This window comes from Patagioenas fasciata, chromosome 12 (assembly GCF_037038585.1).
Source record: "Patagioenas fasciata isolate bPatFas1 chromosome 12, bPatFas1.hap1, whole genome shotgun sequence".
Lineage (NCBI taxonomy): Eukaryota > Metazoa > Chordata > Aves > Columbiformes > Columbidae > Patagioenas > Patagioenas fasciata.
In genome coordinates, this window is record NC_092531.1 from 19,869,043 (window position 1) to 19,891,454 (window position 22,412).

The 22,412-nt window shown below is 42.2% G+C and overlaps 1 protein-coding gene across 3 annotated transcripts in view; it reads right to left on the reverse strand.

Moving 5' to 3' along the window:
• SV2B (synaptic vesicle glycoprotein 2B) overlaps positions 1 to 22,412 on the reverse strand; it is a 64,410-nt gene that overhangs the window by 8,352 nt on the left and 33,646 nt on the right. For all 3 annotated transcript variants that reach the window (XM_065847726.2, XM_071814006.1, XM_065847727.2), the window contains 10 exons: positions 21,267 to 22,150; positions 11,605 to 11,785; positions 10,818 to 10,969; positions 8,836 to 8,969; positions 7,990 to 8,079; positions 5,775 to 5,885; positions 4,544 to 4,632; positions 3,557 to 3,721; positions 924 to 1,057; positions 40 to 240 (listed from right to left, as the gene is read on the reverse strand). In XM_065847726.2, coding sequence (XP_065703798.1) covers positions 40 to 240; positions 924 to 1,057; positions 3,557 to 3,721; positions 4,544 to 4,632; positions 5,775 to 5,885; positions 7,990 to 8,079; positions 8,836 to 8,969; positions 10,818 to 10,969; positions 11,605 to 11,785; positions 21,267 to 21,783 — 1,774 coding nt within the window. In that variant the 5' untranslated portion in view covers positions 21,784 to 22,150. The remainder of the gene's footprint in view (positions 1 to 39; positions 241 to 923; positions 1,058 to 3,556; positions 3,722 to 4,543; positions 4,633 to 5,774; positions 5,886 to 7,989; positions 8,080 to 8,835; positions 8,970 to 10,817; positions 10,970 to 11,604; positions 11,786 to 21,266; positions 22,151 to 22,412) is intronic.

Below are 22,412 nucleotides of genomic sequence, written 5' to 3' on the forward strand. Positions count from 1 at the left end.
ACCCACGACCTTCATCACGCACCCGTCATCCCCACTCACCAATCATCTTTATCCTCCCTATTTTGTCCATGAGTAACGCAGAGATGATGTTGCCCGGCAGCACAGACAGGCTGCCCAGGAAGCTGACCAGGTAGATCAGGAAATCGTTGTCCTCCTCGAAGTCCAGGTGACAGCCTTCCTTCTCCTTCATAAACGTGCTGTTTATCAGTCTGCAGTTGATGAACTTGTGTTCATAGAGATCTGCAAGATAAAGAGGCAAAATCTTGATCCTGCTTGGCTGATCTCCCTTCATACAACAGCAACAGGAATCAAAATCAAACCCAAGACCCGAGAGGTGCTCCTCACTGAATGGAAATAGCCAGGGAGGTTTTAGTTTAGTGGCAAACTCTAGCTTGGCACCTAGTGGGTGTAAGCCCATGCACTCCTTATATTTGTGGAATCACCTGGACCAGTATTCTCATGCTGCAAGGACAAGGCAATGCAGGCTATTGCTTTCATGGCATTATGGTTTGCTCTCTGTTGGAGTAGAAATGAAAAGCTTTTTCAGGATAAATTAATGAATATTTTATTGCCTATCATCATCAACCAAAGGTTGGTTAAAATTCTATTTTAAGCCAAATTCGTTGAATTGAGGTATTAAACTGCTAGGCTCTTTGCCATTATTTTAATCTGCCAAGGTCCGAGTGTAGAATTTTGTGTTTCCCATGCAGCAACCAACAACACCAGAAGCCATGGGGTTAAAAACACTGATGGAGCAACCTGAAGCCTCCTTCCAAATGCATCACCCTCTTTTTTCCATCCTCTACCTCATTAATCAGCATGGTTAACCACACACAAACACACATATCTCTATGATCCTTTCTCCTAGAATCTGACAAAATAGTTCGTAATTAGAAATTAGACTACAGCAGGAATCCCATTACCAGTGTTATAAAAGACAGTAGAGATGATGGTGCAGTTTTCGAAGAAGGTCTCGCTGGATGTCACATCTTCAAAGTAGCATTCCTCAAACAATGAATCTTCAAATCTCACTTCCTTGAATTTCATGCCAATAAATCTGTGGGGCAGGAAACAGAACTTCACTCTGTGCTTTAAAGGTATTTTCTACACTATATAACATGCAACAGCTGTTTCAAGATAGAGAGCACTAATGGCAATTAGTAGGGCCATTTACAGAAAAGGTGTTGCTTGAATGCATAACTGACCTTTCAACTCCATGCTTATGTATTTTGTATTTTAGTAGGAGAGAAGGGTTTGAAGAGGTTTAGGGTTTCTGGCAATTCTTCTGCTCCTCAAAATAGACACCTTAAGAAAACAAGCTTCTAAGGCTGAGTGAACACAAATCTCCCTTTTGGTCCATGTGAAGAAGACATAATTTCACTGAGTGCATGGCATTTTCTTTATGAGCTGATCTTGCTGTCTTCCTTATTCTGTCCCTTCCTCCAGCATAAATACAAACAGACATTATCATGAGCCCATTGAGCCATTTGGTGAAAGGCTTCTGGCAGCTGTTTAAACTCAAAGTGATTATTTTAAGAAAAAATGCAGTAGAGTTTCTAGAGAGAGTGGGGAGATTATCTGAGTTCTGCTTGTAACCATCTCTGTTCGAGGACTGTTGTCTAGCGTGCAATGAAAACAGATTACACTAAAAATAATCAGCTGTGTCAGGTGATTGATTTCTCCTCTGATGGGAAGCTTGACATGTCTGACCTGCTTGTCTGAAGGATGACACAATATTGATTTACCTGTGAAATTTTGCAGGGAGACTGGGAAAATGTGTTCGTTAATGCACAGGCATGTTTTGAAGATGTAAGGAGCTATTAAGAGCAAGCATTATTGCTCTAGTTAAGGAGGTCACAACTGTCACTGAATAAAAAGCCTTCTAACATATACCCAGAAACTTAATTGAACTGAGCACTTACAACACAGTGTAGCGTGATGGTTGTTTACACCATTAAATGAACACTGCAGGGCTTCTTAACTGAAGCTACTAACAGATATTATTAATGTTTAAAATACCACAAGAAGACTATTCAAGGCTTTTGCTCCGTGTAGAAGGTCTCGTAGGTTACAGCAAAACTTAAGTTGTTCTGCATTTGCTCAGTAATAGCCTGTGATGTATTTATTCCCAAAGGCTGTTAGAAGCCCTCTCCTGCAGTTTGCTTTCTTAACATCTATCTTTAAAAGAGTCATATGGCAATGGAGTTTGAACTCACAGCCAAAGGCTAGAGGGAAAATACAGCTATAAATCAAATTGAGATATGCTCTGGGCATTACTGGAATGAAGCTTGATCAGGTTTTGTGTTACTGAATTGGAGAGAACCATGGCAAGAGAATAGTGACGTACAGCACAGCTTTAAATCTTCATCCTGCAACGTACTGAGCATCCTCAGTTCTCAACGAAGTTCATGAAGACTGAGCATCTCCTCTGGTCCTAAGATAGAGGTACCCAATGCCTAAATTTGACCTGCATTTCCTTCTCACCAAACTTTGTTTGGCTACTCAATAGGCAGGAAAATAGAAATTATGGGGGGAGGGTTGCACTATCAATCACAGCTCCTTACCACAGGGAAGGGTCTCCCACCAATGCCTATCAGATATACACTAAGGAAATCGTGACAAATAGTTTCTGAGGAGGAAGGAGCAACCTGTCTGGAGAATGAGATATAGTTTTACCCGTGAAGATTTAAATAATTAGTATTTTGTGTAACTTTGAACATCCAGTGAGGCCTCCCCACATAGTGCAAGGCAACTAGAGCAATACCCTGTCTAGTCTATCTGGGACAATGGGATGACCACAGAATTTACATGGGAGTATTTTCCACCCGTTTTATTGGGATTTCGAAAGGTAATAATGGCCTGCTACAAATCACTAGGATTTATATTACTGTAGAGCATAGTGCGATTGGGGTCCAGGCTGAGTGCAGAAGAAAAACCACCAGGCTGAGCCCAAAGAGGAGAAGGAAACGAGGAAAGCAATGATGTTCTGCCAGAGTAACTTCACTGATTTCAAAGCCGTAAAAGAAAAGGTGACACAGTCTGTAGGGAGAAGCACACCAGTACAACTGGCCATGACACAGCTGGCACTAATGGGCTGCAGGATGGAGACCTGCGTAAGTCATATCGAGGATTTAAAGAGAAAATAGCTTTTTATTTCGGAAAGAGCCGCAGAGCAATTTATTAAGGGATGGTCTCTGCTACCCAAGGCCAGTAGATGTCAGTGTGTGCTTAGGAAAGAGAAGTCACCTCCACATCCAGCCACAGCCAGATGGGTAGCAGACCACTGCCCTGCTCACCGGTTTCCTCCCAGGCATCCCCTGGGGATAGGGATGGAAATAGCTGAGGCAGTGTGTGAAAAAGAGGATGAACAAAAGTCTGTGGAAAACTGCCTTCAGAATTTGAGAGATGCAGACAGAGTGTACAAAAGAAGAATAGATATTTTCAAGTTGGTGGAAAATTAAAAAAAAAAAAAAAGGTACTTTCTAGAACTGTATTTGAGTTTGCTTGCATTGACTCACATTCTCGTCACTTATTTACCATTTTACTGGTCACTTACTTATCATTTCTGTATTCCCCATTTCTATGGATCTGGTTTTCCAGGGTGAAATTAAACGTGAAGTGTGACACTTCTTCCTCATCAAAGATCTTCACTCGGGATTCATACGCCTCGTCTTGGAGATACCGGATCATATCAGGGAACCAGACAATAAGGCCATAGTAACTGTTGCAGGATGGTAGAAATGCATTAGGCATACAAGATCCTGGCACTGTTAATATCACAATACCTTTCAAATTTTCCACTTCATAACTTATAAACTTATTCAATTGCTGATGCAAATACATTTCTGATAAAAATTCTTGCTCAGCTCTGGCACAGGACCCAGCAAAGTATCTCCCTACTCCAAACACCCAGCTGCTCCAGAAGATACCTTTTCATTCACCTAAAGCAGGACCAACCATTGAAGTTGTAGTGACATTGACTCCTTGGCTGGGAAATAGAGCAATGTACTATACTTGCTGCTCAAAAGAACAGCAGAGCAGTAAGAAATTTGGAAATTCCCCCAGAGGGCAGATTTCTGCAAGTGTGAGACTATAGTGAGATTTAGACAAAATTTACCTGTAGTTTAGATTTAGGTTCACCTGAATAGTTTTGATATAGACTGATGAACAGCTGAAAATCAGGTAGGGGTTTTGTTTGTTTGTTTGTTTGGCTTTTGTTGTTGTTGTTGTGTTGGTTTTGCTATGTTTTTGTGGTTGCTTTGGGGTTTTTTGTGGTCAAGGTAAAATAAAAGATCTAGGGATGAGAAAGTCAATATACTACTGCCCTACTGAGCAATTTTCAAGCCCTGATTTATTCAAAGCACCTTGTACTCTCATATAAGTAATCGGATTGATCAATAGTTCATAGGAGAGCAAGGCTCAGTACACACAGACTTTTTAGAATAGGATTAATTTTGGAATTTTTAAATTTAGAAGTGTAAAAAAACTCATCCAAACTCTGAGGGCCCTCTAATTTCCTGAGAAAGTTAAGGAAGTACCTTACCTTAAGGCCATTGTAAACCAAACCACAGCCAGCATCAGTGTGTTCATCCTGTACTGGGCTGTTAAACAATATAGCACATTGTCCCAGACCTACAAATCCACAAGAAGGAGTTAGCTGCAAGGAAATACTAGCAGACACTTGATAGAATAATTTCTGAGTGCATCATAAACTTGATGCCAAGTAAAAAGAACTCATTGCGGGAAAGTCAGATGTGTGACTTGCATTCAGTGATTGTTCAAAATTTTATTTACCAAGATAAATGGCTTACAAAAAGATCATTGATCCAGCTACGTACCAGGGTACTTGATTTGAACTCTCTGTAACAAGCTGGATTACATGACTAGGACTGGGCTGGAACTATGCAGTGTCTCTCTCAGGCTATATGAGTAAATGTGGATATGAGCCTGTTCTCAGACCCTCTGAGAATTTTGTCTTTTCAAATATACATCTGATGTAAGAGATGCTTTCAAACCAAGTTCCAAAGATCACCGAAAAGCAAAAACCTAAACACAGCTGGCACTTCAGGAGGGCGAAGATGAACTCAGGTAGAGATGAAGCCAAGCAGAGCAGGAGGGAGACCAAGATCTGCTTTTCTTGACCTGCTACAGGCAATACTGCCAGAAAAACAAGGGGACATAACTCCTCATGCTCTCAACTTGCCACATAAATGTAGTAATAGTATAGCACCTGCATTACTATTAAGTAAAAAAGCCTCTCCTTTACACTCATCCTCCTAGACTAGAAGCCTCTAGCAAGATTTTCCACAAAGATCTGCATGGCCATAGGCAAGCAGCATAACGTGTGAAAGGTTAAATTAGCCAAAGAGACTATATAACATTGTTAGAAACTCAGTCTCAGCAGGTGGAATGAGCAAATACTCTTCTGAATCCACTGTGGGTGGTAAATTCACTTAGGCTTGGGGGAGAGGGAATCAATATTTATCTGCTCAGAGGAGAGTCAAGTGCTTGGGGCTGTGGCTGGTCCTGGAAGCTCATTAGCACAGCTGGATTACCGTGATGCTCACAAGGGCATTTCCAGGCCTGGCTGGCAGTGTGGCAGTTTGCAGATGCACATATCTGCATAGAAAGTGCAATCAGATTCCAGCCCTTTGCAAACAGCAGCAGATTTTTTGTGTGGGAGTCAGGGTGTCAAGATGCCATGACCTGAAGCAGTGAGGAACTGGGCCCCCCAGGCTCAAAAGCCCATGTGAGATGTTTTTCCTTCCCTTTACCTGTTTGAAAGTAGTTGTGATCCTGACTAGCCACCGCTGGTACCAGGTCCCTGTTGAGCTCTGAATTTCAATAAATTCATCTACTTGCTTTGGAGTTTTGATATAGGAAACCTGGAAAGAAAGGAAAAAAATATTGGACTGAAGTTTCCAGAACTGATCTTGGGTGGATTTTAAATTCCACTGTCTTCTGGCCAATGTTTCCACTTGGTATCCCTTACTATCTTTTCCTTGAATGTTGACACTAACAATTGAGCTAATGGATTTAATTAAAATAAGATATTTTCTTATAGAAAGGAGCCTGCCCTCCTTCCTTTCTTCCATCTCTCCATCCTTAGACTGTCTCCTTCCATGCAATATTTTAAGTCCATCACATCGATTTCACTCTTTAATATATTGGCTGATGTGCCTGTGTGCTAATTTATTTCTCTATCCTTTAGATTCCCACTAGAAATTAGGACTAGTCAATTACAGCAAAGTGTATCTCCATGATCAGTCACTTGTATCTGCATCCAGCTGTGCCCTCAGGATCTCTTCAGAGACAACTGGCAGGTGTATTTCTGATCCATCACCTTTTAAGTATCACTGGCAGAATTTCTATAATAAGCACACGTGTAGATAAGAATCTTTGCATCTGAAAATGCATCCTGTCATCAAGTGAGCCCACACCATGGAATCTATTTGCTCTGCCAAAACAGTCTGAATTTTCAACACTGAACACCTGAACTGAACTGCTCAAGAAACATTAAAAATGAGACCCAGAACATATTTACTCAGTAACTTTAAATGGAAGACATATTCAAGCAAACAAGATCTGTTTGTAAACATAAGAAGGTGAAAATTTCCTGCATAAATTTCTGAATTTGAATGAGTGCTTTGGCTCGGCTGTGGAGTCTCCATGTTCCTCTTGCTGGCACCGTTTAAATGTCAGATCTGGGAACTCATCCTGGTAACAGCTGACTCACCACAAACTAACAACTTCTGACCTATCAGAAAAACACAAAATCTGACAGTTTGTGCTACAGCAGCCACACTGATCACCTGCCTGTGCCAGTGGATGTCAGCAAATCTTGATTGAGCTGGTGCATAGTACCTTGAGCTGTGATACTGAGATCAGCTCATCCCGTAGCAGCCAGGACAATAATGGGTGCTGTACAGCTGCTCCTTCACTCTTCTCCCTCAGATCAGACTCTCATAGTGCCCCACTTTGAAATATATCTATATATATTTGAGTTTCAGCCCTCTTCTCCTCTCTGCCTGGCCCAGCACAGCATCCCAGCAAAGCCAAATAGGGATTTAGAGAGACAGTCTCTCTCACCTTTCCTATCAAGGTTCACATTAGTCAAGTGGCTGGTAGCCTAAAAGTAACACATGCTCATTAATTTCCTACCTGAACCTGCACACAATTGTCAAAAACGGACATTAAACTTTAATTTTCTTGAAGGATCCCTCCTGAAGGGCCTTGTTTCATAAGAAAGCTTCTGAAGATAGAGCCTTGCCCTCCTTCTTGTTCAAAAAGACACATTTTACACACAACCGTATCTCTTTTTCCCCATCCCTCTCATCTTTACAAGCATAAATCAAGAGCTATTCCCTGACCGGCTCACTGGGAGTTTACAGCTGAATTATAGTAATTTGTAGCTAACCCCAGCATAGCCCTTTTACCTGATTTTACTAATAATGAAGTCCACTGCTGTGACCTTTTTCACAACAAGCAGCAGACTAATGAGTAATAGCCACTCATCCCACTTTCTCTTGGAAAGATTAAAGATCGAGTATGAGGCAGGTGGAGTTTAGGAAGCTCATTAGAAGGTATGGGAAGTTTAATCAGAGTTTGATTAGAAGCCAGACTGGAGAAAGGAGTGACTCAGATCTCCCATACGAATAACATCTCTCTTATTTGGTTTTAGTCTCTTACAGCAGACTAATTAAGCGTGTGTGAAATAGGAAAATTGCTGGTCTATAGGCTGCAGAGCAACACCAGAAATGGAGAGTACTCACTGCAATTCACAGGATTGACTAATTCTTGAAAAAACAGGCTGGTGTCTAACTTTAAATGCACAAAACGTATCTCAGAGTCCTTTTTCTGATTGCTGGGAGAGGTCATGTTGAAAGAGTGTTAAAGGAGGAATAAACTGGTGCTGCGCTGCACCGAAGAAGGAAAGTACAATTTTTTTAATTAGTTTTTTTTATGTGCTGGTGGCTTTGTTAAACTCACCGTAAACACCCTCTCTGGCTCGCCCTTGGCCCGCATGTTGGTGTCGTGAACTTGCTTGAGAATCATCCAGGCTTCATCATGTTTCCCTATCTGAAAGCACCAAAGGAAAGGAAAACAAGTACTGGAGTTCCCAGCTCTGTAATTTACCAAAGCATAGAGGCAAACCAATTCTAGAGGTCAAATGTAATAGAGAAGCAGACGTACAGCACTGGTTGCGTTAAACACAGAGCTGAAAGCACAGTTTGTATTTACAGAGTGTAGCATCTCTGTGCTGAAGAAAGGAGTTACCCTAAAACAGTCTGAAGCAGGAGAGGAGTCAGGAACAGAACTTTAAAACCAGATGAAAGAAGAGGAGATGGGCAAGGAGACCTGGGCTCTAATCCCACTTCTGCTAAAGACTTGCAGGGTGAACTTGAGCTGGGTTATTGCCACATGTCACATCTGTGAAATGCGATTAATGAATCCTTGCTTAAGAACTCTGAGGTTTGTGTATTTTACTCAGTAAAATGTACTCTGTCCTTTGTTCTTCCACTAGCATTCAGTAGTTACACACCCAAACTCCATGAGATGTTTTTAAAATGCCTTTGTTGGACTCATAAAATTCCCAGCATTCACCACCTTTTTCTGTACCACATTTGGCAGTGAAATACTAATCATTGTTGTCTGACCCTGTAGTCTTTGGGGTTTAAGCAATCTGTGGAGCTAGTGTAGACATGTCAGAGCAGTTTTGCCTCTGAGCTTGTCCTGTGTGTGTTTGATGGGACAAAGACAGACAGACAGTGACACATTAGGGACCAACTACCCTCTGCTAATATCAGACTGCAGCGCTCAGATAAATCGTCTTACCTCCAGCAAAAAACGTGGGCTTTCAGGCATGAATTTCAGTGCCACGAGGGAGGCGATGCAGGGCAGAGCACAGACAAGAACAAAGACTCTCCAGCTGTGGAAGTGGTAGTTGGTTCCCATACTGAACCCCCAGCCTGCAAACAGAAAGAGCCAAAAGTAAAAATCCTGACCAGGAATTCTGATTTTTTTTTTTTTCTCTCCTAAAGCAGCTCTGAACTTTACAGCTCTGTGTGACATGGGGACAGGTTCAAAGTTTGTTATTCTTAGTAATGACAGCTCTTGGAGGCTCAATAGCATGTTCGGTAGATAACAGCAAGTGAGTTCATGTTCGTTACAGAAAATGGAACATTCTGGCTCAGGCTCTGCCTTTTAAAAACCTTTTATCTTTGAGTTTAGAAATCATATAGTGATAAGAATAGCTCCATATAGCTGTAGGCAAGTAAGACTGGGAAAGGGTAGTGGAATCAGGTCCATAATTTATTGCTGCTCAGTGATGTTACAAAAAGTTTACTAAGGTTAAGTCTTCTCTGATCTGAAAGGCACGTTAGAGACGGCTTCTTGCCATCTCATACACAAACATGTATTTCACATTTTATGTAAGCGAGCTAGGAAAGTAAGTTTATTTTTTTTCCAGACCTACAAAACCTGACCTGAAATTCAAACTTTGAAGAATCAAGATTCTAATCTTGCATTTAAGATTCCTCCTTTCCTGTTTTTTCCTGATGTCTGACCAGGTCAGGTATTCCCCTGCTAAGGGCTAGAAAGTACAACATCATTCTTACATTGCTCAATTTACTTTCCCTAGGCTCAAATCTCAGAAGGAAAGTTTAATTCAATTTTTTTTTCTATAAATATTTTTAATCCACATAGTAAGGAAATCATCAAGCAATGGCTTTTGCAGAGGTCTCATCTGAGCCAGTCATGGTGTTCTACTCATTTCATGAAATTCCATAATAGCAGCGGAACATAGGAAATCAAAAACTATAAAAATGCAACATCAAAAAGTCACCTGAAAAATAAATGCAATATCAATACACAAGGCTTTTAAAGCAAATATAGTTGCAGACAGTAGAATTATTTCAACCTGACACAACTATGCAGTAAGTTTGCCTGTTTGTTCCAACATTCTCCATCATATCAAAAGTATGAAATTAGTTTATAATGAGTGTACTTTAAATACAGTAAAAACGGATTGATAGGTAAATGTTAGGAGTTTTCTTCATGGTCTTTGTTGCCTGTCCTACTTTCCTCAAACAGGATTTTGCAAACAGCTGGTGTCACTGGATACTGAGGGAATTAATCTTTTCCAGTAGATATTTGCTTCTGATGTTTTCCTAGGACATACACATGAGTTACAAGGAATAGCACGTGACATGCAGATTTTTGCTCCTCAGAGCATGAATATGTTTCGGAGTCCACCCACCTACTTTTTCTCTCCCAGTTCTACCTCTGGGCAGGGAATCCATTCCACTTCTCAACTGAATTAGGTGAAATCGGGTGCGACTCCAGCCCCCCGTATGCTGGGCAGACGTGTCGCCAGACACACAGCCCTGAGAGTGTTGACACTTGGCTATGGAAAGGAGCGTGTGCTGTCCTCACTGCTGTCGTTCATAGCACCCAGTAATTCTCCGATTAGTGTTACTTATTTTTGACAACCGGATCAAGTTTTGCAATATAATCACAGTCCAGTTTTCCCTGAATGCACTGACATTTAGATTAAAAGCTCAGGCTCCTGCAGTGTAATTCAAGGGGTGTATTGAAGCTTTTGATGCAAAGCAGCCCTCATCAGTCCTACTTACAGCCTTAGTATCAGTCAGTCTATCATGCAGTCAATTTATCAGACCTTTTATGTGCACTTCAGGTATCTGTTATTATAAGGTTTTTTATGCTTAGATATGTAAGGACTAACGACACCTGTGCAGGATTTTGAGGTAGTGTAGTGATGCAGGAATGTGGTATTGTCAAAAGCACAAACCAATTACCGTAATGTGGGATGATGCTCCAAGCCATTGCTGAAGCAAAAATGCCACCAATCATCCAGAACATGCAAAGCCAGCTCAGGTGTTCCCCCCTCTTCTCACGAGACAGGAATTCAGAGAAATAGGCAAACACGATGGGGAGGGATCCTCCGATACTGAGGACAAAAAACAGCACATGAGCACATGGGAAGAATAAGAGTCTTCTTCATGTCTTTGTGGCTAGGATTGAATATACAAAAAGGGAAAGTCACACTCAAACGCACTGTACAAAAGCGAGAATTTTAGGAAAAATGCAAATCTCTTTGGCTTGACTGGTCTTAGACATCAAACATAAACAAGATGCTTCTCATGCTCTGGAAGCTGAATTTCCTGTACATTTTATAAAAAGCCAGTGTAGTGCCTTGCTCTTCATCTAGACATCTCTGCTGTTATTTCGCGATCACTCATTTTAGGGAGGCAAAACACAGGCAAGCGATGGGAATGGCTGAGGATCTCACTGGAGGCCTTGGCAGTAAGGTGTGTAAAACGAGGTGGTTATTTATCAGTCTCACCTTTCTGCACAATTTGGGCTGTACTAAATGAATGTCAATGACAAAACTTTCCTACTGCAAACACTTCAAGGGTCAAGAGTGAGGTAACACAATCACATGTGCTGAATGGCCATGCCATCTTGGCTCAGTACCACAGAGGCATCTCCTGAGCAGCCTTCCTCCTCCCACCCTGCACACCCAAACTGCCAAACTGTGATGGGATTCCTCCAGGACACGGGACAGATTCACCAGTTACCCACCCGAGGCCCGAGATAAGGCGGCAGAAGAGGAAGAATCCATATCCCTGGACAAAGGAGGAGAGGAACGCGAAGGCAGCATTGATTGCAAGTGATAGGATGAGGCATTTCTTTCTTCCCAGTTTATCAGCAAGGCCGCCCAGCATGACAGCCCCCACCATCATTCCTAAGTAGACTATCAAGCCTAGAGTAGAGATAGAGAGACAGTGAGTTTGGTAACCGTGTGGAAATAGTACGCAATGTAGAAGCTGATTTTAAAGCACCCATATGGCAGCTGATATCAACCCGGTATACTATACAATAGAAATATCCCTATGCCCCCCTCAATCAGCTATTTCAGGTGCCATAATGTCTATCCATTGGTGGAACCTAATTTCCCTATCTTCTGCCCGTGAGCTTTGTTGCTCCCTGCTACACTGCATCCTGCAATACAGACATACCCACATCTGACCAGACCCACATCTTTCTTTCCCAACCTCGCTGCTCACATATCCCCTGCACGTAAGCAATGGCCAGACATAAGCAGCTTAGGATGCACGTGTCCCAGCTATGTGCCACCAACGACACAACAGAATTCTGATGTCTTAACTCCGCTAACCCTCCTCAGCACAATGGGACTGGAGATGTGTAGGGAGGAGGATCTCTCTGGCTGCTGTTTATGCTCAGAAAGCTGTGGCAGCAGAGACACTGCTAAAGCATGGCTAAATCTCTTTGCAGGTTACCTATCCAGTATATCATCTCTTTCACTCTCTGCTTTTCCTAGCATTATCTTAAAGGATCAGTCTGTTACCAAGACTCATCTTGTGTAGCACAGCTATTTCCTCTGTTACTGAGTCAAAATCTTGCATCTAACTAAAGGAGAACTTTTAGAGAAGAGTACAGTCTTGCACTGAAAATTTCAGAAGGGAGTAGCTACTGCTTGAAGAACACCCCTTTGGAGGGTAAATCCTCAGCTTGAACTAAGTATTGACATCTCTTGAGAACCAACATCTTCCCCAGGACTTGTTCTGTCACATGCATCACTTGGGAAACAAGGCGACAATCTTTTTTGTGATTCATTAATGTTTAAACAAAACGATCAGTCTGATGGCTGAAGGCTGTTCTGTGCCATCCAGCAAAGCTAGCTAAGGACCAATGCAGAGAGATGTTTGGCAGCTGGTTCTGTCTTTCAATGGCAAATGCCCACACTTGATTTGAAATGCATTACTAAATTAAAAGCTATGCAGCAGAGAAGCACTGCAGCATTTGAAAGATGTTTGTCTCACGTTGATCAGAAATGGAAAAATCTGGATTTCTGAAGTCTCCGCATTCCACAGCAGGGCAGTGGGGTCACTTCTCTGTGAACAGTTCTGCTTTCTTTTCTGTCTACATGATGTCTAAAAGACAATCAGAATTTTGTGTCTTGAAGGCAAAAACTTTATTGTTGTCTCTTAAGAGCCTTAACAGAACCGTGACACAGGATTTTGCCAGTGCAATTGTACCTCCGCCATAAGCATGTGACTGTGCAATCAATACCCACACTCCTTGCTCTGCCCTCCTGACCCGAGCTGTCCTGGTGAGGTGATCTGAAGGTGTGTAAAGGTTTCAGATACTGATCTGCACCAGTCAGAGAAGATATGTACACAGTTTGGAACCTGGGATCTCTTTTTCTGGTAAATTGGACCTCCAGCTTCTTTGCTGAAGTACAGATTACAAGGGAGAGCTGATGTAAAAACCTGTTACAGTCCAAAAATATTTCTAAAGGAAGGATCTTAATGCAGTTCTGTAAAGCTTAATGCTTTTACCCTGACTCCTGAGCTACATTTACCAGAGCAGCTCTGATCACAGCCAGCAGACGGAAGTGATGATGCTCCCTGTATCTACTCACTGGTGCATGGCAGCCGCCCATCTGACAGCGAGCCCTGCCAGCAGCTCCCAACACAGCTCAGCCCACACCGCCAGACCCCAAAAAGGAAGAAAAAATTATCTGCCAGCGTTAATTTTTTTTTTTTTTTTTTCAGAGAAAATCCCTGGATGGCAGATGTTCATCCAAATCCTCTTAATAAGAGAAAATGTCCCAGGTCAGGAGGAGGTGGAGGAGGTTGTTACTGTCTTCTAGGTGCTGATTTCTTGCAGCTGGGTGCCCTGGTGGCAAGGCAGCCAGTGCTCTGGCCAGGGGAAGAGTGGGCTTGGTATGGGATGTGGCAGTGCGGGAAGCTGGGCATCAAGAAGTGGAGTGGAGCTGCTTTTCTGGGCAAACCCCTGCAGATTCTGACTGAGGAGCCCAAACTTATGATGGAAAGGAAGATTATATCCCTGCAAAACAGCATCCATCAAACACTGAGTGACACAAAACACAGTAGAGATGTTAATGTCACAAACTCACTTAGAGGACATGGCTTTAATTGGTTATCGTATGTGATAAACCAATGGATGCATTGTCCCTTAGAAATTTAAAACAATGAAAATCTGTATTAAACCTCAGGGATGACCAGAGACTGTCCACTTGGCAAGTGTCTGAGGGGAAGGATTCCGGTTATACAAATGTTTACTTCAGGGCTGAAACAAAATCAGCAGGACACTTTATTATGATGGAGAGGTCTCTTTTGGGAAGACTGCATGTTCTGGCCAGTATCATAAAACCTTTTGTGGCAGCTGCTATAAAACACTCTGTCAGCTGTTGGATCTTAGGACCCAAGGTGCACAACAACGTCAGGCTTTGCAGATTGCTGTGTCCTGGATTAAAGATAAGGTGGCAGGGACACAGGGAGGAGTAGAAATGTTACTCATAAAGTCTCCAAGAAGGAGAGACAGTCTTCTGGAGAGCACAGTGATGGTTGTTACCTCTGAAAGAGATCCAGTCTATATCAAGGAAACGAAAATTTTACTGAGAATTAGACCAAGAGTAATGGCCCCTAAATGGTATTTGTTCTGCTGTGTTACTTCTGGCCACCAAATGTGCTAACGAACAACATTACAATGGTCTGCACCAGAAACTCGACTCCAATCCTTGGCTTCAAACCACGCAGACCTGGACTGTGCTGAGAAAGCTCAGTTTCCAAACGCAGTGATCAGGTGAAACGTTAAGGGTAATTCTGAATAAGCTGTTATTTACGAACTATCCCACAAGTAATGGGGTATAATGAATGCCTATGGGAAAGTCTGCAATAGCTTCCCATAAAATCTGTGGAAAACCAAAGATCAAAAATTCTAAGAATAAATTTCAGGTTATGACTCATCCAATGCTTAAGTTATAAGGAAAATATGCGACCACTGGCTGGGCTTATTCCTGCTAGGAAAGAGGTAACATATAGAGCATTTCTACACTAAGAAATTTATTAGTCTTTACTGGAGTTGTGTCCTCCATGACAGACAGGATTTATGGACTTAAAAGCTGAACTTCTAGGAATAAAAGCAGATACAGTATATGGCTATAAGTGTGCTAAACTGTCTTTTTACTATTTCAATATAATTAGAAGTAGACTTGTAAAGGTTTCAGAAAGAAAACAAAAAATTCAAGGCTAAATCTCTATCGCAAACATGAATTTCTTTCATCGATGGTTAGTGGAATTTAAGTTCTTAAAAATGAGGCAGATCTGAAAAGAATCCCTTTCAAGTCAGGACAACGACTCAGGGAATAAACTGAAAATTTTAGCAGGAAAACAAACAAAAAAACCGTCTATGGTAAGAATTAACCCCAGAGTCCTTGGGGCCGTCAGGAAGGTGAGGAGGCTGCCTGGGTCCAGGTGCAGGGTTGTGTCTCTTAACAGGTCTGCATGGAGCCAGTAACCACAGAACCACAGGAATGTGGAAGCTCCTACCTGCCTTCAAAGCCCAGGCTACCACCAGTACAGTAAAAAAGAAAGCTTTTAAAAGGCAACAGCATTTGGAGAACAGAAAAGGATTAGGACCTTACACATCTTGCAGTTCAAAATGTAATAAAAGCAGACTCCAAACCCTCTCACCAGTGTAGCATCTGTTATACATGGATACACTTTCTAGACACAAACAAAATTTTGTGAGTCTGGTCTGGACAATTTGGGAAATGGATGAGGCAAGGCACAGGATCCAATTACATGTGAGTGATTTGAAGAGAGGAATAAACGCCAGAAGTCCTGACTGTCTTGTACTGTAGCGATGGCTGGTGTGTCCCAGAACAGGGGATGGTCTCAGCAGAGGATGAACAGAGGGCCGAATGGCATTTTTTCCCTTCCTGAAATTTCTTATCTGCTTTTCCTTGTAGGCTTATTAGTGCTTTCCCCATGAATCTCCTTGACCTTGTAAAAAGAAATCAAATGAAAGGGCAGTCTTGTTGCACTTGCCTTGTTGATCAGGCACCAGCAGAGAGACTTCATCTACAGCTAATGGCTCTGACATCGAGAAATGAATTCCACATGTAAAAAGTGCCTTTCCATTTTCAGAGATCTGGGGGTGGATATTGGGCAAATCTGGCTGATGAGATTGAGGGGATTCTGCACATTAAAGCCAAAGGTAGATGCATGAATCTACGAATGCTTTGACGCAGCGCCGGCGAGGCAATGCACACCCAAGACTTGAGCGAGCGCTGCCAGCACAGCGTGGGTGGCTGTTTACACTCAGCCGGCTTCACAGTCCCCCCCACAGGACTTGTCCATCACTACAATATTCATGGGACCATCTGGTTCCCCCCACCCAACCCCTCTGCTGAGGCAAAGTTTTCAACAGAGGAAGCCAAACAAACCCTTTGCTGTTAAATGAAAACCTGTTCATGCTGGCTCTCATCAGATGACATTCCTACAGAGCTTATAAATAGGGATGTAGCTGTCCCCACATTGGACCTGCACAAATTGTAGTGCATTCCAAAATTAAAAAAAAAAAACATACCTTTTTTCCCCTAACAGGTCCCTACCATTGAGAGTGATGATGCTCCTTGGGCTGCAGGAGGGTTTCTGCCCAAGAGCCAGGAATTCCTGCCCAGTGCTGGGGACGTGGACATGGGCAGGTCTCACCAGGGTTTAGCTGGTTCCCATGTTGTGGCTCCATGGCCATGGAGGTGCAAAACAGACAGGCGTGGGCCACAGCAGAGCAAGGGAACCATGGCTGGGCTTGTCTGAGCTTATCCAGTAAAACAAGAAAAAGAAGTGGAGAAAAGCCACTGAGCTCTGCTGAGGGGATTAGGATTTACTGTCATATCAGGTGAATTCAGGTCAATGAGAAGCTGAGGCCAGATTTTATCTCCACGGATAATAAAACATTCTCTTCACACAACTAAAAGCAGGGATATTGTAACACATCCTATTAAACCTGATTCATACAGCGAAGCTTGAATTGCTACAGAACTGCATAATTACTAGTGGGATATTTTCTCTGTTTTTTCTCAATCTAACATTGTAAGGCTAAGAGTCTGTAACATTACAACCTCCTTAAAATATTATTATTAAATCATAAAAAGAAAAAGGGAGATGTGTATCTGAAATACAGGTTTTCTTCCCAGCATTGGCGTGGCTGTTTTGCAGTTATGGGCAAAGCCCTTAAACATTTTCTTGTCTCTATTTACTGAACTGTGAAATGATAACACAACTGCAGCTCTGGGGATGTGGGAAGTCTGATGCTTTAACTGTGCTTTGTGTTTTTTATATGCAGGATGGGAAAAAGTTTAAAACATTACTATGACACCATCTTTTTTACTGGCTGTGTATTTACTGTTCTATGCCTGCAAATATAATACTTAGTCCTCTGAGAAGCGTTTAAAGCACTCGAAGGTATAAATTTGTATGATATTTCTCAAAAAAAATGATAATGTGTGCCTTTCAGCAAATAAGTTAATACAAATTTTATGACTTTTCATACAATTATCCTTAGCGAATAAAATAAGATAAAATAAAATCTGTTTCTGACAGATACACTATACTGAAAAGGAATATTCTGTTTCGGTAAATTTAAGAAATTAATTATCATTATTATTACGACTACTGCTGGTGAAAGCTCAGCAAGGCAGATTTAGCAAAAGAATATGCAAAAATACTGTTGCTACAAGTTACCGAAATTATTCTTATTACTAGTGTTAAAACCTGCTGAAATTCAACTGTTAAAATATACAGTTATTGTTTCTTTTCTTTTTTTTACAATACCCCTGCAACAATCTTCAAAATAGCATTTCACATAACAGAAAAACTCCAAATATGTTTTTTGTCCCACTAGGGATATTTAGGGCTAAACTAGCTGTTAATTTGCATCTGATGGGGAGATGTTTATTTTCAGCACAAAATGTAAACGTTTTCTAAGATGTGTCATACTCATTTCACACATTTTGTGAAACACTGTGGGCATCTGTTTATTTGTAATTTTTGCATAATTTGGCCATAATTTGCTCGATATTTTTCCATGCTTGCTTTCCGAGGGAGGAGAAATAGGCAATATACAGAGTATTTAATGTCCTCTTAGCAGAAGCTGAGCTTCACTAAATTGGTCTTTAGTGTGCATCTACTTTAGCTCTCTTATTTGTCCCTTCCTGTTTCTGAGAGAGTTTGATTACTTAACTGATTTATTTCCTTCTCTTGTTGATGGCTGAGACCTTCTTGTGTGTTTAAATGTTAGCAGCTGCCTGGAAGCAACCTTAAGCCCACCTGGGATAACCTGATTATTTTCCTTAGCAAGAATGTGTTGAGACTAACAGCCGCTTGGGAATAAATATGAGCTCATCTGTCGGATAAGGTAAAGGGCAGTAACTTGTGTGGATGGTGACCCTCCATCCCTAAAACCTCATGATAATTTGAGGGAAAGCTGTTGCTTCGCTAATCAGTCGTCTGTTCATTCTGTGCAGACACACTCTTAGAAGATTATCATTGCACGCTAGGCAGAAATTGAGGTGAGGAGCTCTTTGATTGCCACGCATTATTGTGCCAAGTCAACTGTAAGTATCACTGAACCCTGGATATTAGCAAGATCAATTTGTAATAGCACAATCCGTAGGCTGTTGAGGGAATGGAAATCCTGAGGAAAACGAACGTGTGTTGGAGGCTCTGAGCTTTATTAGGAGATACCTTTTTCTAATTGCTGGTGGGTGGGTGCTGAAGCCAATCCAGGAAAGGTTTTGAGTAAGATTATGTTCTTGTTTCCATCAATAGCACTTCCCCAGCTTTTCCCTCCAAGAGCTGATATCTGCCTGTCCTTATCATGGCAGGTACAAACAGTTGCTCAGAAAAGGGATGAAACCCTCTTGCAGGGGCAGTAACTGGGGAGACCAGGCTGTGCTGGATGCAGATCTGCACCCAAACCTCATGTCCCTGTGCTGCCCTGGTGCCCACCAAACATCCAGCACCCTTTATTCCTTGCTGCTGCCCATAGCTGGGCAGAAAGCTTTCCTTCTCTTCAGACCCAGAGATCCCCACTCCTCCCCTCTTACACCCTACAGCAGCCCCTACTTCAGCCTCCTCACACCCTCACTTCTTGATGCCCTTGGGTAATCATCACCTGCATCAGTGCATTGATCTGCAATCTAAGGCTTTCTAAGCCACGCTTAATTCATCTTCACAAAGGATCATCTCGCAAATGTCAGATCCAAGAGGAAACTTGCAGCCGTGGAATACCCAGCAGACAAGAAAGTGTGTTTAACAAATAAATATGGCTGAATCAGAGATCTGCCTCATGTACAACATCAATCATTACCAACTGAGTGCTACCATAAATATCCACTTTCTGCCTTAAACTAAGATAAACCAACTTTTACTGTTTTTAGGAAAATTCTTTGTTTTCCTCATATTTCAGCCACAAATTAGCGTGAACACAAGATTTTACAAACAAGCTAAGGACAGAAGAAATTGTTCTGCAAAACCACATTCTCAAAAGTTGTCTTTATAAGTGGGCAGGAAAAGCAGCAAAGAGTGCTCTTCCCCTAATTAGCAGTTCCAGGTTAGCTTGGTTAATGTGCTGGAGGCTGTAGCTGGGTTGAATATGGATCCAAATGTCTCCTTGCTGATTCAGAGCTTATCAGAACACCCTTAACTTTCAGCCTTGCAAATACGGAGCTGGAAGAAGCAGAATGAGCTCTCTGGGGAGATTTCTCGTTCATTTTTACCTGTGGCTGGGCCAGAAATACTTCAAAGATAGATTTTTCTTGTGACATTTGAAGTTTTCTGAGTAGAGTGCCTGCCAGAGCTTGAGCTCTACAGAGATAGATATTTATAGGGTCAGAGTTTCAGAAGACCTCAGCTCTCATATAGTCACCAAAATAAGTGACCTGCTTCTCAAAAAAGGTCTCATCACTAAAAAGGCACCCAGCCTGGTGTCCTATAAGGAGCTGGTGAATTCAGAAGTCCCTATGAAAACAGAATTCAATTTGCTTTTAGATATATCTGATGTGAGATATTTTGAGCTAGCATTTTTAAGTGGTTTGCAAAGCAAAAAAAGGAACTAAATTCTTTAAGGCACAAAACTAAGTTACAAACCTAGCTAACTACAGAAATAAACACCCTGATCCTCAAGTTCAAAGAAAAAACAGAAAAGTGTCTAGGACCTCAGTACACCAAGATGAGAGGTCTATATAAGGGTAATTATCTATTACCTTTGCCACATGAAAATAATGCAAATAGAATGGAGTCAAGGGCTGGGGTTTAATCCAAAATCTGCATTTACCTTGCATCAGGCAGGGATTCTGGGCCAGAATGTATGAACTACAGGCCCTGATGATTCCCCTACAGCCCCAGTACATGTCCATCGAGACACACTCTCCCCTCCTAAGCAATTCTTCCAAGAGCTACTTTATTTTCCTTCCAGATGTGCTCAACTATTGCACAGCTGGCTCTCACTACAGATCATGCTGGATACTTTCCTGGTTCTTGGAGATCTTTGAGGCTTTGCTGTCTTCAGCTTATAACATGCAAAGGAAAAAAACATTCATCCAAACCTTTCCACCCAGTCTCACAACAACTAAGACTCTGTAGTTTGATCACAGGGAGATGTCAATAGTGATGCAAAAGGGATGTTGCCAGTAGCCTCAGCCTGTAATCCCCACACAACACATTAATTGCATTCCACAGACCTAAGAAGAAACCTCCTTTGGCTACTTCTGATCCAGTATGTCTCAGCAAACGGCTCTGACCAAGAAGTTAAGATGTAGAAGGAACAGACTACACAGCTGATTGGCCAGTTGGGAGTTTGGGCTGAAGAAAAGGGGAACGTGGGCAAAGTGGAAAACGTCAGAGAGCAGGACAGCATCAAGAGCCACAATGTAACAGCCAAGTGATCCAGAGCAAAGGGACCCCTGTCTTCTATAACCACCATACTTGGATGGTACTGCTTGGTGGACTGCTCATTACAACATATTTTCTAAAAGCATTGAAATCTGAGTCACTAGATCCTCAAGTAGGAAAATCCACCTTTAACCTTTCACTGAATTTGTCCTGGAACACCACTATGAGTTTTTCCCTGTGGACTTGTTGACTATGAGCTGCCGTGTTCAGGTCCAGCCTGCAGTGACCAATACTGGGGCCACCGCAGATTCATTAGGTGGACTTAGATGTGGTGCAATTCTGCTGCTTTCTCAGCAGCATGCAAACCCCTCTTGAGTCAGATCCACACAGCCGTGAGTATGCACGACATACAACACGAGAGTCATCAGGAGATCCTGAAATCACCTGATCACTAGAAAAAAGATGTTCTAGCTACTGCCTACCACATTAGAAAAGCTGTTAGCAAGTGGCACTTACCTAGCATCCCTTTGTTTGAACTGGATAAGCACATATCCTTCTCAGCACTGGGGAGAACAAATCCAACCACAAACAACTCCACCCCATCTGCCATCAGTGCCAACCCTAAAACAAAGAAGAGGGTCCACTGAAAGCGTCCGTGGCCACACTCCTCAATGATGTTCTCGTACTGGTGGGCAAGCTGCTCCTCGTCCTCCATCCTCTCTGCCATAAGGTCAGCACGGTCTCTGTACTCATCATCCATGGCAGGAGCTCGCTTCTTCTGTTTTTCTTTAATGTCATCTGGGTGCGGGATCCCTTGGTACTCCCCCTCATAGACCTCATCATCTTCATCATGGCCTTCTGTGACGTCACTCTGAGCATCTTCTTCATGAGCAGGCTCATCCCCACCACGATAGTAGCCGTCATTGGGTGCGTACCCTTCGTAGTTACCATCCTGGTACCTGTAGTCATCTGAGACTTGGTTTGCCTCCCTGCCCCCTTGATAGAGGTTTGTGTTTCTATATCCATCATCCATTCTGAATGCAGATTTCTAAACGCTGCAGATCACTGTGTGTAGACACTGTAATGTGAGTATTGATTTTTGCAATTTCTGGTGTTGGTTACTTGAACATATCTCTGTTCTTTGGAACTGATGGGATACACAACTTCCCAGGCGCAGAAAGATAACTACTATATAAAGTTTCTCTTTGACAGACTCTCACACAGCTTATGATAGTGCTTCACTTTTCAGCTGTCATTTGTGACTTGCTGGTTTCTTCTGTGCTTTGGGTGGAAAGAGCTGCTGTCTGGTGAACAGCAAGGGAACAGCAAATTCCACAGCCAGAGAGCTAGGAGGATTTGTCAGGTTTTTCCTGGTTCATTGTGGTGGTGAAGGTCATGTCCTGAGAAAGAGGAAACAAGAGCAATGAGACAGCAGTCACCTTGCAAGCACACATGCATTGAGTTTAACACCTCACATTTTGAATGCAGGCTTCTCCATTGCCAAAAGATAAAATGGCAACAGAGCGTGTGAGAAATGTTTTTCCATCATCAAAACCCAAAGTCTTAGAACAAAAAAAGAGCATCAAAAGTTACCAAGTTAAGTGGGAACCAAAAGCAGAATGTAAAGTAATGTATGCTCTCAATTTCTGTCATTCCCAGAAG